We start from the raw sequence: 16,095 nt of genomic DNA, 5'->3' as shown, positions 1-16,095 counted from the left end.
TCAGATTAAATTAAAAGATTTAATTCCAGATGAATAAGTCTGTAGTTACTGTTTTAAATTTGGAGAGTTTAACTAGTTATGTTTGAGATCATGATGTGTTTATATTAAATAATCTTACTGTGTATTTTTTCCTCATTGCTAAACTTCTTGCATTTGGGGAGTTTCTTGCTTTTACTGGTGATTTGGTTTCATGAGGAATTACTGATGGGAACTTTAAGGACACTGTTAAATCAAAATCAGTCTCTTTCTTGGGTGCCAGTGACATGTGGTGACTTGGAATCTGGGCTCTTGGTGCTTTAACTTGTAAACACATGCTTGTTTTTCAGATCTGGATTATATATCTTGGTGGGTGAAAGTCACATTTAGGGCTTTTGTAAAAAAGAAAGAATTTAAAGATATACTTCATTTAAAAACATACTTTGGTCTAAGAAATCATAGTTTACTAAATTTGAAGAGTGTTTACATTACTGATTTTAAAGTTGACCAGTTTGGCTTCAGTTTTCACCAAGGAGAATATATCCAATCCTTCAAAAAGTCATCAGCTGTATTCATTTTTGTCACACCAAGTAAAAATGGGATGTTTTATGGAAAAAGTGTAGTTCATGTATTTTTCCCTTGTCCATTTGAAATCCCACTTCCCTTCTTCCCTTCCTGCCCTGGTGTCATGAAGCGGCTCAGCTAGAGCTGTTTCTTTTGTGTTGTTAGATCCATTGTCAAGTTTCCACTTTATAAATGGAGTTACTTTTCATGTGATTAGTGGTCAGATAGTATCGCTAGGTCTGTAATTTCTTTGTAATTTTTGATCTCTCAAGAAGGCAGTTGAATCTGTCACTTTTACCTCAGCCCTAGTGTTCTGAGACTCCTTCACTGATTGGTACGTGGGGATGATCAAGCAATGAGTGGACCTTTGCATGCTGGTCGTCCTCTCTGCACTGAGATTAAGCATGTTCTATCTTTTTATTCTTTTCCACTAACTAACGCTTATGCTAATGCATGTTGAAAGGAATCTTTTAACAACTTTAATTTGACTTGTAGCTTTCTGCTCACATACGCATATGCTTTCCATGGAGAAAGTATTACTTCCCCACCTCGTGCATGCTTATACACTGTAGGTTATAAATGAAGTGGAGCAAGCACCTAAAGAGCTGAGAAAAGAGCTCATGAAACGCACGAAAGAGGAGCTTGCACAAAGCCAGCACGCTCAGGTAACGGCAGCAGCTTAGTGCTACTAAAAACAGAAAGCAGCCTTTTCTCTTGGCTCAGGAAACCATGGTTGAAAGAGGAGATTTTAACTGTAATTATTATTTAACGTTGAACTTTTCCCCATCTATAGATACCCAGCATCTTTTTTTTTTTTTTTTAATAATGCTGAATTTATACTCGGTGACATTTAAATTGCTAATATGAAAATAATTGAAATGTTTAGAAAGTTGATTCCAGATAAAAGAAACAAATACGTTAATGTAATGGCTACTGTTACCTGATTTTATCATGATGGAAGCCTATGTTTTTAAGAAGTGGTGCCAGTGCTTGGTAGACAACTTTTAGGGCAGAGTTGGGGGTAGATATGAGTCTCTGCTTAGAAAAAGAATGCCTATTAGGAAACCATTTAGAATAACAATGGTAAATTTTATCATTAAATGGTAGGTCATACATTTAATTACTTTTAAGATCAACAACATAGTCAACTTTAAAGACAAATTTTTAGTATATCATTTCCTTTTGATTTAGAATCCAACAACTAAATGGGCAGAATATTGTTAGGAGATGAATGAATTAACTAGATAAATGAAATTTTAACAGAATTTTCCAGTTATCCACAATGTATTATCCTTTTAATGTGGTTTTATGTAATAACAACAACAACAACAACAAAAAAGTGATTCCTAAAGTTTTAGACTTTATAGGACCCTAAAAAGAAACACAGAAGTAACAAAAAATCCATTAGGGACCATGGCATATACTGCCATTGAAGTGTGTGTGTGTGTGTGCGCGCGCGCGCAAGTGCGCGCGTTTCAGAGTGGATAACATTTTTATATTATAAAAAAGAAGGAAGCTGTGATCTTAGAATTTGTAATTTTTAATAAAGGCAGTTGAGTTGAATAAAGTTAGTATTTTTCTTGCCATAAGGCTCTGAGACATTTTGTCTTGTCCTGTGGGGATGTCTAGTTGAAGGATATGGAGACAGACATAGCATTTGCTGGGTGCCTAGCACTTACTCTGATGCTCCACGTATCTGGGCTCAGTCTCATAACGAGCATCACCCCGTCTTAGCAGTGAGGAGCAAGCACAGAAAGGGAAATGACTCACCCAGTGACACTCTGGTAAACAAGGATTCCCCCCCCCCTCCGAAAACTTGAGCTGCACGTGCACACACTGGATTGCCAGCCAGCATGTGATGCTGCCCTCTTGTCAAACAGCCAGCACGCCATGCTTCCTTCTTGTCAAGGCTGCCCCTCGGCCTGGTCTGCATGGCTCCTCATCTGGCTAGCGTTTATTGTGAACAAGTGAAAGAGAGACCTTGCCAACTACACATTTACTTTTGGTTAGTTTAGATTTCAAACGAAGTAATAAATAATAGCAATATAATTTTGCCTTAGAAGGACTGTAATGGATGGTTTTTAGTTCCTAAAGTATACCAAACTTAAGAGTTAAGAATAAGAATTTGGGCCGGGCGTTGGTGGCGCACGCCTTTAATCCCAGCACTCGGGAGGCAGAGCCAGGCGGATCTCTGTGAGTTCGAGGCCAGCCTGGGCTACCAAGTGAGCTCCAGGAAAGGCGCAAAACTACACAGAGAAACCCTGTCTCGAAAAACCAAAAAAAAAAAAAAAAAAAAAAAGAATAAGAATTTATTGTTGAATAAATTGAGTGATCCTGTACTCTAATTTTAGTTTACTTTTTTTTTTAAAAATGACTTTCCATGTAATTTGGGGGACTGGCTTATGTTTTCCCATGAAAGAAATAATTAATGGTAAATTCTTCCTGTAAATTTACTGGAGTTTAGAATGTAGCACTTCAGAAGTCTTTATACCTTTGATAAGTTTACTAAAATTTGGTAATTTTACAGTCTGTTTAGACTGTTTTCAGAGTTAAGTCATAGCTGTGTAGCCATGGAGCTGGCACATATTTGACACCTAGTCCCCAGGCTGTCAGACTGTGTTCCTAGGAGCCCTTATTCAAGGCAAGGGCTGTGGGGCTGAGGGTCTTGCTTCTGTGTGGAAAAGAGGACGTTTTCTGTTCCTCCTTGTTCCACCCTTCCCCTCCCCTTTTCTTCTTCCCTCTCTTTTTCTCTCCTTCCCTTCCTTTCTTTCCCTTTCCCTTCTTTCATACTCATTTATCTGTGTTTTGTTGGAGGGCAACATTTTTTGAGAGTCCTTTCTTCTTTCTACATGTGGGGCTTTGGCGGGTGCTGTACCCACTCAAATCACCTTGCAGGCCTAAGAGCATCACTTTTCACCTCATTTATAAGCATATCTATCTATCTATCTATCTGTCTTATCTATCTGTCTATCTCTGTCTATCTATATCTATCTATCTATCTATCTATCTATCTATCTATCTATCTATCTATCTATCTATGTGGATGGACTTTTAAAGAGTTCCACTGATTTAGAAATAAGCAACACATTGGAGTTTGGAAACCACTGACCTAGTTCTCACCTTTTATTGTGTAGATGGGAGGTAAGTCCCTCTGTTAATTGATTTGACCTAGTCCTGAAGGTCAACATTTGTGCAATTATTCTTTCCATTTACACAAGTCATCCAGATGTCTGTTTTCTCACCTGGGAGGTGCATTGTATTCTGATCCACAGGGTGTTGCTCAGGTCATGATTCAGTCTTTTCAGTTGTCATCTTGTGCAGTGTTCAACGCCCAAATGCAGGACGTAAGTCCGCGTGCTGTGGGAGGTGCCTTCTGTTTTACTTGTGCTTTCTTTGACTCACATGTGCCTTTCATTATGCACTTCATTGGCTGAAATGTAAACTATGGAGAGCTGATGCCAATAATAACAGTAACAATAGTCTGGCACAAACTTAGCATTAACAGTGTTCTTCAGAGTCTTCATATCTGGTTCTCACTGACACCATCCTCATGTAGGGATGGAGTTTATCCTTTCTCCAGCTACGGTGCATGGGCCCAGAAGGCTAGTGACCTGCTGCAGACCAGTGGTCTCTATGGCATCAGCAGGAGAGCTGGAAGCAGAACACCTGCAGTGGAGGGCTCTGTTTTCCGCCTCTTCACCATGCATTCTAACTTGAAATTTTCATGATTTTTAAGAAAAGTAAAATATCTTCCTGGTAGAGTTTGTAAACTTTGCACATGTGAGAAATTGAATGCTGTGATTAGATTTTTATCTTTGTGTGAAGTGACATTTTGATTACATACAATTTAGATGTCTTGATTATGGATATGGTCAGAAAAGCCATGGTAAAAGGAGTGATTTAACTTCCATTTAATTTGTCTCCATTTATTCAAATTGTCAATAATAAATATCAAAGTGTTATTTTTACTGTAGTTTGAAATTATGTCTGGAATTCCATACTGTATTCTTTCTCACAGTTCCCATAGGAAAGGCTAGCCAATATAACATGGTAATTTTTGTTTGTGATGTTTAGTATATACTGCTGGAGTAGATAGAATACAGCTTGATTTCAGCCATTTCTGTTTCCCTCATTTCCAAATTAGATTAAAAAAAGCAATTGGCAGATACTTTTTTAAAACATGAAATTATGATTTATAATCTCTTTTCTGATCATTACCATTTTTGAGTAAATCTGTTGAGTAAGTGATCAAATTTCATACAAATAGTCCAACTCCTCATGACCTTTTCTGAAAGTAGTCAGGACGCAAAGCTGTCGTTTTAGTATTTACAGTTAGTTAACTGATGATAACATTACTTATCAGGATTTGAACTTGTACTTTTAATGGTCACTGACATCATAGTGTATGAGGCCATTTTTAGAAACGATTTTTGGCTTTCTTAGTTTGGGTTCTTTTGTTGTTGGTTTTTGTGATTTCTGCTGATAAGCTCATAGGTATTTTTAAAAGCAGAATGTAATTCATGCAGACTTTTTAGAATGTGAAATTTCTCTTAGTTTCAATTCCTAAGAGCAATTTCTAGTTACAAATTCCACTGTGAATGTGTTGTATTTGGCTTTTGAAGTTGAGGTTTAGTGAATGGGCAATAATATTAAAATTGCATTCATTTGAAGAAAATAAGTGTATTAATTTATGTATAGGGCTCTTTTTCAGGTAATTTTTAACTTTAATGTAAACTACTTGCTTGGTGCCCTCCATCTAGATTGCCATTTACACCCTGCTTGCCTGTTCAGCTGTAAGGCGACCTGGCTCCTTGCTAGCTCCTGTCAGGAAGCATTCCCACACTGCCCTGACTTTGACTTGTTCATTCTCAGTTTGTCCTCTGGGCTGTTTTCATTGTTTTTAGTTGCACTGTACCTAGCAATGCCCGGCATGTACTGAGTACCTCAAGACCCCTAGTGTAATCCAGATCTTAAGGACACACAGACGGCACAGACAGAAATCACATGTACTCAGTGGCATAGCTTTTATTTACCTTTTTGTTTCACATATTTATTGGCTTGAGTTTATACTTTGATTTGACTTCTGAGTTTAAATATAAAGTCGATATATATGCTAGTTAAACTGTTCGAGCAGATATTTAAAAGATCTAAGATGCAACCCAATGATAAAATTGTTGACCCAGAGAAATTCCTCACTGTGTCTCCAGGTTAAACATTCAGACAACAAGCTTACATGTAGACACTTGGTATCAGAAGTTAAAAGGAATAATATTTTTATTACAAATATTTGTTTTAAGAAAAAGAGGAATGTAAGTTGCTTTCTTATTTGTTGTAACTGCTTAAGAGGTGGCATGCAGATTTTGCATCTCTTGAACAAAACCTAAAAGGCTTTATTTATTCTAGATGACTAAATAAATAGAAGGGGTTGTTTTTGGTTTTGTTTTTGTTTTGGTTTGGTTTTTGGTTTTTTGAGACAGGGGTTCTCTGTAGCCCTGGCTGTCCTGGAACTCACTCTGTAGCCCAGGCTGTCTCCAAACCCACAGAGATCCACCTGCCTCTGCCTCCTGAGTGCTGGGATTAAAGGTATGGGCCACCACCGCCTGACACTAGTTGTATTTTATAGAGACATTTCACTAGTCTTTCTTTGTGCTACTGTGTATTTGGATTTATAGTAAAACATACATGAGTATGCAGAAGAAATGGTGGTACCATTTGCAACTCCACATTACTCCCTCACAACAGCCTGAAGGGACCAACTCCAGAGGCACTGCCATAGGCCAACTCTTGGAGGAGATTTGCCAGACTGTGTGCTTAAGGACCAGGCTGGTAGTGATCCACATCTTGTCTGACTCTGTCCAAATCCCAAAGAACAGTTCTGAAATAGAGCTGGGACTTGATTGTTTCCTGGATGCAGAAGAGAAAAGGACTCTAGATAAGTATTGTTTCAGCCCTAAAATATAAACCTACATTTTTTTTTAAATTTGTGTATCCTTTGAACTAAACACTATCTTCTGTTACTACCAAAAGGGGATAGAGATCCAGACTTGCCTTTTTTAAAGCCTACATTTGGCAAATGTTAGGTGTCCAACAAATATTTATTAAGTAAGTTAGAGAGTCTCAAATGTGTTGATAGAATTTCTTCATTGTAAGAATTTTGTGTGTGTAGATTATTATTATTATTTTTTTCCCGAGACAGGGTTTCTCTGTGTAGCTTAGCGCCTTTCCTGGGACTCACTTGGTAGCCCAGGCTGGCCTCGAACTCACAGAGATCTGCCTGGCTCTGCCTCCCAAGTGCTGGGATTAAAGGCGTGCGCCACCGCCACCACTGCCTGGCTTAGATTCTTAAAGTGTTACTTTCCTAGCCCTAATTTATCTATCTCTAGCCATACATTGTTTAAGTCGTCAAACTGTTGTTCTTTTAGGCACAGGTTGCAGAGGATAAGCACTGTCCTCCACTGTTAGTTCAGGCGAGGTCCTTCTACTTCAGTCTGTTTCCTAGAAAAATAGCGTTAAACTCTCTCCCTCTCCCTCTTTCCTCTCCCTCTCCCTCTTCCCTCTTTCCTCTTTCCTCTTCCTCTTCCTCTCCCCCTCCCTCTTCCTCTCCCTCTCCCCTCTTTCCTCTCCCTCTCCCCTCTTTCCTCTATCCCTCTCCCTCGTTGCCTCTATCCTTAAAAGGAATTTCTTATTTACTTTTGTTCTACTTAAACCATAGTGGAGCAGACATTCCGCTTCAGAAGTTGTAATTTTGTTATTTTCCCAAAGCTGTTAATGAAATAGAACATTTTAATTATGAATGAATATATACTTTTTATGTGTATCATTCTTAATAGTGAATTTAGAATGTTGTACATTCTAATACTTTTCTAGATTTGAGTTGAGTGACCAATACATTTGGCTGTATTTGTACAATATAATTTTAGTGATTTTTTTAAAAAAATTCCACCAGCTTTGTAAGCCTCACTTAGAAATCTTCTTAAGCACCAGGGATGCAGTTCAGTGCTAGAGTACTTGCCTTCCATGCACAAGACCTTGGGTCAGTCTCCACCACTTTCTCAACAGAGAGGAAGAAAGAACTCCACTAACCACTAATACATAGGCACTAGATAACTGAACATTCAATTCAGTAGATATGTATTAACAGATGGTTGACTGTGTCTATTAGGAACAAGAATTTGTTCAGAAGCAACAACAAGAATTAGATGGCTCTCTGAAAAAGATCATCCAGCAACAGAAGGCAGAGTTGGCCAATATCGAGAGAGAGTGCTTGAATAACAAGCAGCAGCTCATGAGAGGTATGTGAGAGGCCACAGTGTGTGCTCACACAACAAAAAAAAATACCACAAATACCTCAGAAACATTGCCTTGAGGTGTGCATTGCGGAGTACTGAGTGCTTTTTGCTAGGGTGGCAAGGGGAAAAATAAAATTCAAATAGAAGCTCTTTTTTAAAATTTGAGAAGTACTGTGAGATATAGTAGAAGTGTTTCTAAAAGTATACTTAAAGCATGGACTAGAGATGTAGCTCAGTGGTAGAATATGTACTTAGTGTGTACATGGTACCCTGCATTTAAGGGCCTGGTTCAACTCTCAACACTTCAAAAACAACCCCCCCCAAAAGAAACCCCAAATAACCCAACTTAAGACATATTTTATCTATCTGAATAATTGTATATACTCATTATGCCTTATAATTACCAATGTAAGTATATCATATATAATTATATAATAAGAAGATGGTTGGATGGAATTTTAAGTCCTTATTCCCCCCAACAGACTAGTTTAGTTTTTTTCTTTCTTTTTAAGGTGAAGTTTTGGCATTCCTGGTAGGACATTCTTAGTTTAGGACATTAAAACAAAATAAAAAGTGATAATAAATGCTATTTTACATTGGTAACATTTTATTTATACCTTGGAATATCTGTTTGTGTGTGTAAGTCAGTATATATATAAAACACTTTAATGTAAATATTAAAATGAAGGGCATTGGACATTAGTTAAAAGAACTAAGTGACAACTTGAAAACCACTTCCTTGTAGCTCGAGAAGCTGCGATTTGGGAGCTTGAAGAGCGACACTTACAAGAAAAGCACCAGCTACTTAAGCAGCAACTCAAAGACCAGTACTTCATGCAGAGACACCAGCTGCTTAAACGCCACGAGAAGGTGAGCAAAAGGGAGTGTCTTCACTTCTTTGTTCATTTTACTTTACAGCGTTATTCAGTTTTGTAGTTTAATTTCTTAGAGAATAGATTCTTGGCTTTATTTCTGTCTTTTGTCTTAATTTTTTTGAGTTTTGAGCACTTGTTTATAATCTTTATTTTGATTGCAAACTTTTCTATCAATTACAGTGTTTTAAAGACCTTATAATAAATTGTCATTTCATCTTGTATCTTGCTGGTTCCAATTGTGACTCAGGTATCTTAGTAACACTGAACACTGCTGTCATCTAAGAACTTCTCTTTTCTTATAAATTATTTTTAATTTATAAGAAAAGAAATAATTATTATTATTTTCTTATAAATTATTTTTGCCTAATATTTTGTTTCTCATTATGCAGTTATGGAGAGGGTACCTATGGGAAACAGTAACAGATGCATGGAACATGTCTGTGGGTGCTGAGAGTTAAGGTATAGCTACACCATTCAAGTCTGTTTAAATCTTAGGAAACAGAACAAATGCAGCGTTATAATCAACGACTTATTGAGGAGCTGAAGAACAGACAGACTCAGGAACGAGCAAGACTACCCAAGATTCAGCGAAGTGAGGCCAAGACCCGAATGGCCATGTTTAAGAAGAGTCTGAGAATTAACTCAACAGCCACACCAGACCAGGACCGTGAAAAAATTAAACAGGTACTTAGACAGATAGTTCCTTTCCAGGGTTTAACACCTCTGAATGACCTTTAAAAGTACCTCATAATTGGGTTTAGACATTTAGTCTCTCCTTAGGATTGTTATTTTCTGGGATGGGGCAGGGTATGTTATGTTCCAACTTAGTCTTCCCTGTGTGGGACCATATAGGGCAAAGCCATCTCTCCCTTGACAGATCTTAGACCATGGGAATGAGATAGCTTGTCCATCCTGTGACACTTCTGCAGCAACAGACAGATCATCTTCTTCCACTGGAGATCAGTAGGCAATCGAAACATGGAGACTCTAAACCAGAAGTCATTTCCTCTCCCTTTACCTAGATCTATAGGTTACAGGTTTGAGTATAGGATTACAGCTTTCATTTACTGTTTTTTAAGCTTTGTTAAATTCCCTAATTATATGTGTAGATATGTAGAGATTACACTGCTTCCTAATTCAATTATCTTTTGTTTTTCTTATTTATAGTTTGCTGCACAAGAAGAAAAGAGGCAGAAAAATGAGAGGATGGCTCAGCATCAGAAACACGAGAGCCAAATGCGGGATCTCCAGTTGCAGTGTGAAGCCAACGTCCGGGAACTGCATCAGCTGCAGGTTAGGTCCCAGAGCCTGACGATGGGGGGTGGTGACCAGGCGGCTTGTGTGGCTTCTGGGGAGAAAGTAAGAACTAACCCAAGTGTGCACATGTTGCTTATGAAAGGGCTAGAGCATTGAAAGCGTGTGCTGCCTGCAGAGCCCCAAAGGAGGGGCTGTGCAGTGCCAGAGAGCCTTGTTTTCATTTCATAGAACCAAGGTGAAGGTAAGCATGAAGCTAAATTAATAAAAATTAATTAAAAAGTATGATTCTTTTAATTTAAAAGGATATGGCTGATTTCTGGTTTTGTGAAAAAAATGGTAAACATTTGGAAAATTTTTTTATAGGAAATTAGACTTTAGAGAGGACTATTTTTGGAATTCATATGGAATGCATAGTCCATCTAATGAATGCATGAAATGCTTATACTTTCAGAGTAACAGAGGTAATTTTGATACTCTGTATGCTTGCTTGGTTAATTTACTAGAGTAGAATACTTACTAATTCCAAATCTTTTACCAACTGGAAAAGCAAAAACCCAAAGTATTTCTACTTAAGTTCTTTTTTATATATGTTATGTTAACAGCTTTATATGATATTTAGTATTTTTTGCAAGAAGATATAAAAGTTTCAAAAACAGTGAAGGCATTTATACACTTATAAAACAGACTGTTCCACAACTCTTGGCACTTAGCTTTTAAAGGAGAATTTGAACTTCCATAACAGCATGATATCTAGTCAATAATTTGTTTTGAAAGAAAATTGTATCTGTTAAAAATTGCTCCATTGACCTGAAAAAAACTTAATACTAACTTTATTTTCAGAATGAAAAATGCCACCTGTTGGTTGAACACGAGACTCAGAAACTGAAGGAGTTGGATGAGGAGCACAGCCAAGAGCTGAAGGAGTGGAGAGAGAGGCTGCGGCCGAGGAAGAAGGTAACCTAGAGCTGTGCTGCAGTGCTGGGTGCGGTCCGTCCTTACCTGACACTGCAGGGTGAAAAGACGGTGTTCCCAAAGGTCAGGGTCTTGTGAGAAGGGATCACAGGTTGGGGAGACCATTGTTGGGGTAGGTTAGAACAGGATGCAGGGGAGTGGAGCGGAGTGTGTGAGCACAGGAGGAGTGCTGAACTCTCTGAAGTGGCCGAAGAGGTAGAGGCCGGCTAGGGATGAAGCGTGAATAATAACTTGCAGGCAGGTGGGTAGATTGGGAAGGACTGGGACAGCAGAGAAAACAGAATGAGCAAAAACACTGCGTGTGGAAAATGACAAACAGTCCCCTGCAGAGTAATGCGGGGTTGGGGCCTAGGGAGGAGGACAGCCGAGTCTGCTGTTAGCCGAAGCCTCAGGGACAAGGCCTTGAATTACATTTAAGATGCAAAACATAAGAATGGCTTCTTTCCCCTTTCCTTCCATTTCCCTTGTTTGTAACTGGACTTCCCTGATGGCCTGAGTTTGTTGGTTAACCATTGTATTTCCTGCTGTTACTGTTGTCCACATCCCTTTGTTATTCCTTAAGACATAAACCTTTATTTTCTTATGAGCTTCCTGCCTGATGTGTATCTAAGTGATGATGGTACATGCCTGAAATCTGAGCACTTGGTAGGTAGAGGCAGGAGGATCAGAAGTTCAAGGTCATCCTCAGTTACATGATGAATTTGAGGTTAGCCTGGGCTACATGAAACCCAGTCTCAAAAAGCAGACTGGAAGAACAAGTTAAAAGTGGGTGATGTGTGTAAAGCAGTGTCTCAGGACTTGAGACCACAGCTGTGTTCATTAGTGCTGTTACTGTTGCTATTTTGAATCAGGATTTGCTTGTGTCCCAGTGCTGGCTTCAAGCTTGCCATGTTCCTGCCTTAGGCTCCCAGGGACTGAGATCACAGGCATGCCCACTCTCCCAGCCCGCTGGCTTTGTTACTGTCCGTTTGAACTTTTCACTCTCCTCCTCATTTCCTGTAGGCCTCCTCTTCTCCAGGGTCACTGTGTCTGTGAGGGCCTTGTTTCATCACTCGGTCCCCATCTCAGTGTGCTGTGTCCTGCCTTACTTGTTTTTCTTTATTATATCCTTCACCACCAGATATATTTCTCTATTGTCTTAGTCCATGAGAACATGAGCCTCTCAGAAGCAGGGAGTTTCTTTCTCTCTTTGTTCACCGACCTGTATCTCGCTGTTAGAGGAGTTCTTAGAATGTTCTGAATGACTAGTGCACGCCTGTTGAAGCTGATGGAGAACGTCACCTGAGCAGACTAGGTTGAACTCAATATTCGTCTCACCTTCCTTCCTCCAGGAGCCCCACCAATATGACATATGTCCCCCATCCTCTCTCTTAATTGACAGCTAGGTTAGAACCTGGCTGACTTAATCTGTGACACTCAGCATTCAACCAGATATTAATTGTGACTCATTTCTGGTATGGATTCTCTTTCCTGTTGCTGAGCTTGCTCAGCCATGTCCTGCTGGGCCTTCTGACCTTAGTTCCTTTCCTTATCCTTGCTTGCCATGTGTTGTCAGTTACCCGCATGAGCATCTGAAGGTGTCATGGAGGTGTGGTGAATCTTCAGCTCCATCAGGCAGGACACAAAGCCTGCAGTGTGACTGGGCAGCCGTCACGTGACGGACTGGGCTGCAGCCTTGCCCACTGTCTCTCCCTCCAGCCACTTGGTTCTGCGTGTGCTGCGCATGGGTAGGGTGACCATTCCTTCTACCACCTCTGTCTTCGTGTGGCTGTCTCAGCTTCTCTTGTCTGGGGCACCCTCTGTCCTGCCTGTCGATTTCTGACACTGCTTCATGGCTAAGTGCATGTCTTACTTCTTCTGACAAACCTTCTTGTACTTCGTTTCAACCTAAACAATAGCACTTTTCTCTAAATGACTTATCTACTGTCACCAGTACCTGTCCATTCAGTTCACTGTAACAAAATGTTATAAGATGGAGGCTTGAGAAGTCCATGTCCAGAGTTCTGGCATGGTCAGGTTCTGGTGAGGGAAGCCTTCTTTGGGAAAAGAACTCTGCTTGCCCCTTAAAAGAATAGTAATCCCAATTGGAGAACTCTGTGACCTAATCACCACTCAAAAGGTTAACCTCATGAAACCATTGGGGTTAGGTTTCAACAGATTCAGCTCTTTATCAAACACTTAGTATTCTTGCTGTGTATTGTGGGGATAGAAGATGAATCTAGTTTAGATCTTAGGTTTATATGGCTTGTGTTTCAGTGTGGAAGAAAGACATATATGTCACTGACACAAAAAGTAGGTGAAAGTTGCTAATAGGTGTGACACCTGCTGGGTGCTTACATTGAATGTTCACGTGGCATGCCAACAAGGTAAGTTAGTGCCCTTCTGCTGTAGCAGAGGACTAACTGAGCTGAGTCTTGAACCTGGGGCTGTGAAAAGTATGTGGTCTTAACTATTGAATAAAATGTTCGGAGCTAGGAGGTTTTTGTTTTGTTGTTTTTTTTTTTAAGATTAAAAAGATATGTGTATGCATGTATATCTGTGTGTGGATGTGTACATGTGGGTGCAGGTACCTATGGAGGCCATCAGATCCCCTGGAGCTGGAGTTACACACAGTTGTGAGCCACTTGGTGCTAGGAACTGAGCTGGTCCTTGCTGGAGACATTGAGCCATCCCTCAGACCCCGGACAGTGGTGTAATCTTGGCTGTCAGAGTAAATTCTATGTACAGTGTAAAACAGGGCATAACTGTTGTCTCTTTCTTCTTAAGACACTGGAAGAAGAGTTTGCCAGGAAACTGCAGGAGCAGGAAGTGTTTTTTAAAATGACTGGGGAATCGGAATGTCTTAATCCATCAGCACAGAGCCGTATCTCCAAATTCTACCCTATTCCCACCTTGCATTCCACTGGGTCATAGCAGTAGCAGCATTCTCTGTCTGGACTTGGCTTCTAAGTACATCATTGTATTCCTTCATCTTCCACAGTATGTACGACTCACAAAGACAATCACCTGTTTCATCTTCTTGGTGGTTCTGAGAATTTGTTTCTTGGATTTTATTGTTAACAGAGATGAAGGGCAAACGAACTAAGACAGATGCCAGGCCATGTTGGCAAGTAGCATCTTGCAGTAATTCCCTAAGGTGATTTTGTATATTGACCTTAAATATTGTATTCTTTAGACACTGTTACTGAAAAACTGCCAGAAAAATAATGTTTAAAAGTATTTGGAGGAAAAAAAATCCAAACCTGTTACATCACTAAGTATTAATAAATATTGTTTTACCTGATTTCTCAATGATGCTAAATTCTATAGTAAAGATTCTCCTGTAGAAGTGGAGTAATTTTCTTTTGGTAAACCAGCTCTTATTAAAAAGCCATGAGTTATAGAAATATGCTATTGATTCATTACATAGATATATTTTTATCATAAACAGGATCAAAGTCTTTTGAAAAAGAGAAAGATTATTTCAGTAATCTGTCACAAACATTAGCCTGTGTGGGCAGGAACTAATAATTGAGGTGCTAATTTTATTAAGATAGTGCCTAAAACACTAAATTTTAATCATGTATAAAATGGGGTTTTCTTTTGACCAACAGGAACAAATACCCTTCTCACTGAACATTGCTGTTTTACCAGCTTGCTTATATTGTCACTTAATATTCATCCTAAAACAAATGTACAAAATTTGGCAAGATGAATGAACTAGCTTTAAAATGTGCAACTTGAACATAGAGAACTCACCCTATTGTCATTAGCACAGACTGAGCTCTCCCACTGACTCCCTCCTAATAAGCCTGCATCTCAGCAAGGTCAGTTCTGCAGTGGAAGCTCAGAGGCCTCTGTGCTCCGAGCTTCGATCACGACTGCAGTTCTGAAGCTGGTCTTAGAAGAAGCCTTTGTCCACAGGGAATTTTCATTCAGTATCAGGCACACATGCAAAGTGACACTGTATTGTTTCAAATGGGTTATTCAGGTGCATTTTGGTTTTAGCTTGTCCCATGTTTAAATTAATTATTTTGAGTCAGAAAAACCTGAAACCTTTATCATGTGGTTGCTGGTACATGTGATTATTAATGAAATGTTCACTCTTAGTTCCTTTTGAAGCTCAGCATCTCACCTGCGTCAGGTCAACAGTATTATAAAGAGCACATTTGTGAATGATGCTTGCTGCCTGCCATTGGCAACCTGCTCTCTTCTAAGAGTGCTAGGTACCAAATTGTAAACGTTTCTGTTTTTAGTTATATTTTGAGGTTGGTGAAGACTAGAAATGTCAATGTAATGTTGTGGAAATACCAGTTCATATTAAGAAAATGTAAATGTCTGTAGTACTTTCTTGGAGTTCATTTGAAAACTTTAGATGCTGAACTTTACCTGGTTTAGATGGTTTAAAAATGCATGTGTAATTTTAATTTTATAATTATTTTGACAAGCTTAATTTTCTTGGACAACCTTGTAGGTAGCCTTAACTTTCAGCCAATTTTGTTTTTATATAAATATATATACATATATATATATATATAATGTATGGTTGTAAATTCATACACTTATCACATGAATGTGTTACTGTATACAGAATCCTTAATGCTTTATTTTCAGATGCTGGGTTGAAAACTGTTTGAAAGCCTTTAAATATATATCTTTATAAAGTAATATTCAGGATGATGATGGAAATTGTTTATATTATTATGATAAAAGACGGAATTATGTTGCCCAGTGTAATTTATTTGAAGAGGGAGAGGGGAGGAAGGCTCTTATACACCACTTTCTCCTTTGAATTTTTCAGTTTACTGGATTTTTACAAGTGACTACTCCAGTCAGTGGGCTTTCTTTTCAGCATCATTTAGGTAATTGTAGACATGATTTGGTCTGAATATCTGCCCTTCCTGGTCCTTTTCAGCTTGACATTTAGAGCATCGTATCTGGGACAGAGGCTGGAAGGGGTGTCTTCCTGCACCTGCCCTCCAAATTCCCTGCTGCTGCTTGAGGTTTCTTTCAAGCATGGCTGTATTTCTGTGGGTGCAGGGACTGTCCAGTGGTACACGTGGGGAGGGGGGCACTCCTCTCAACATTTCAGGTTACATAGAGAAAGTGTTTTGTAATAGAACATGCTCTTTCTAAACTTGCCTGCTTCTTGTGAGGCCTTATGCCATGTAGATAATTGTGAC

General features: G+C 39.1%; 1 protein-coding gene across 3 annotated transcripts in view; it reads left to right on the top strand.

The window, feature by feature from the left end:
* Slk (STE20 like kinase) overlaps window positions 1–15,639 on the top strand; it is a 57,125-nt gene extending 41,486 nt beyond the window's left edge. Inside the window, exons 13-19 of one of the 3 annotated variants that reach the window (XM_028874656.2) lie at window positions 1,113–1,205; window positions 7,703–7,832; window positions 8,575–8,699; window positions 9,200–9,388; window positions 9,872–9,997; window positions 10,802–10,915; window positions 13,700–15,639. In XM_028874656.2, coding sequence (XP_028730489.1) covers window positions 1,113–1,205; window positions 7,703–7,832; window positions 8,575–8,699; window positions 9,200–9,388; window positions 9,872–9,997; window positions 10,802–10,915; window positions 13,700–13,846 — 924 coding nt within the window. In that variant the 3' untranslated portion in view covers window positions 13,847–15,639. Of the gene's footprint in view, window positions 1–1,112; window positions 1,206–6,282; window positions 6,751–7,702; window positions 7,833–8,574; window positions 8,700–9,199; window positions 9,389–9,871; window positions 9,998–10,801; window positions 10,916–13,699 lie in introns of those variants that run through there. The other 2 variants (XM_028874657.2, XM_028874658.2) reach the window with 2 other exon arrangements.
* The last annotated feature ends 456 nt before the right edge of the window (window positions 15,640–16,095 follow it).

Source organism: Peromyscus leucopus, chromosome 1, assembly GCF_004664715.2.
Source record: "Peromyscus leucopus breed LL Stock chromosome 1, UCI_PerLeu_2.1, whole genome shotgun sequence".
NCBI classification, from domain to species: Eukaryota; Metazoa; Chordata; class Mammalia; order Rodentia; family Cricetidae; genus Peromyscus; species Peromyscus leucopus.
This window is presented reverse-complemented; position numbering and strand designations above follow the sequence as displayed.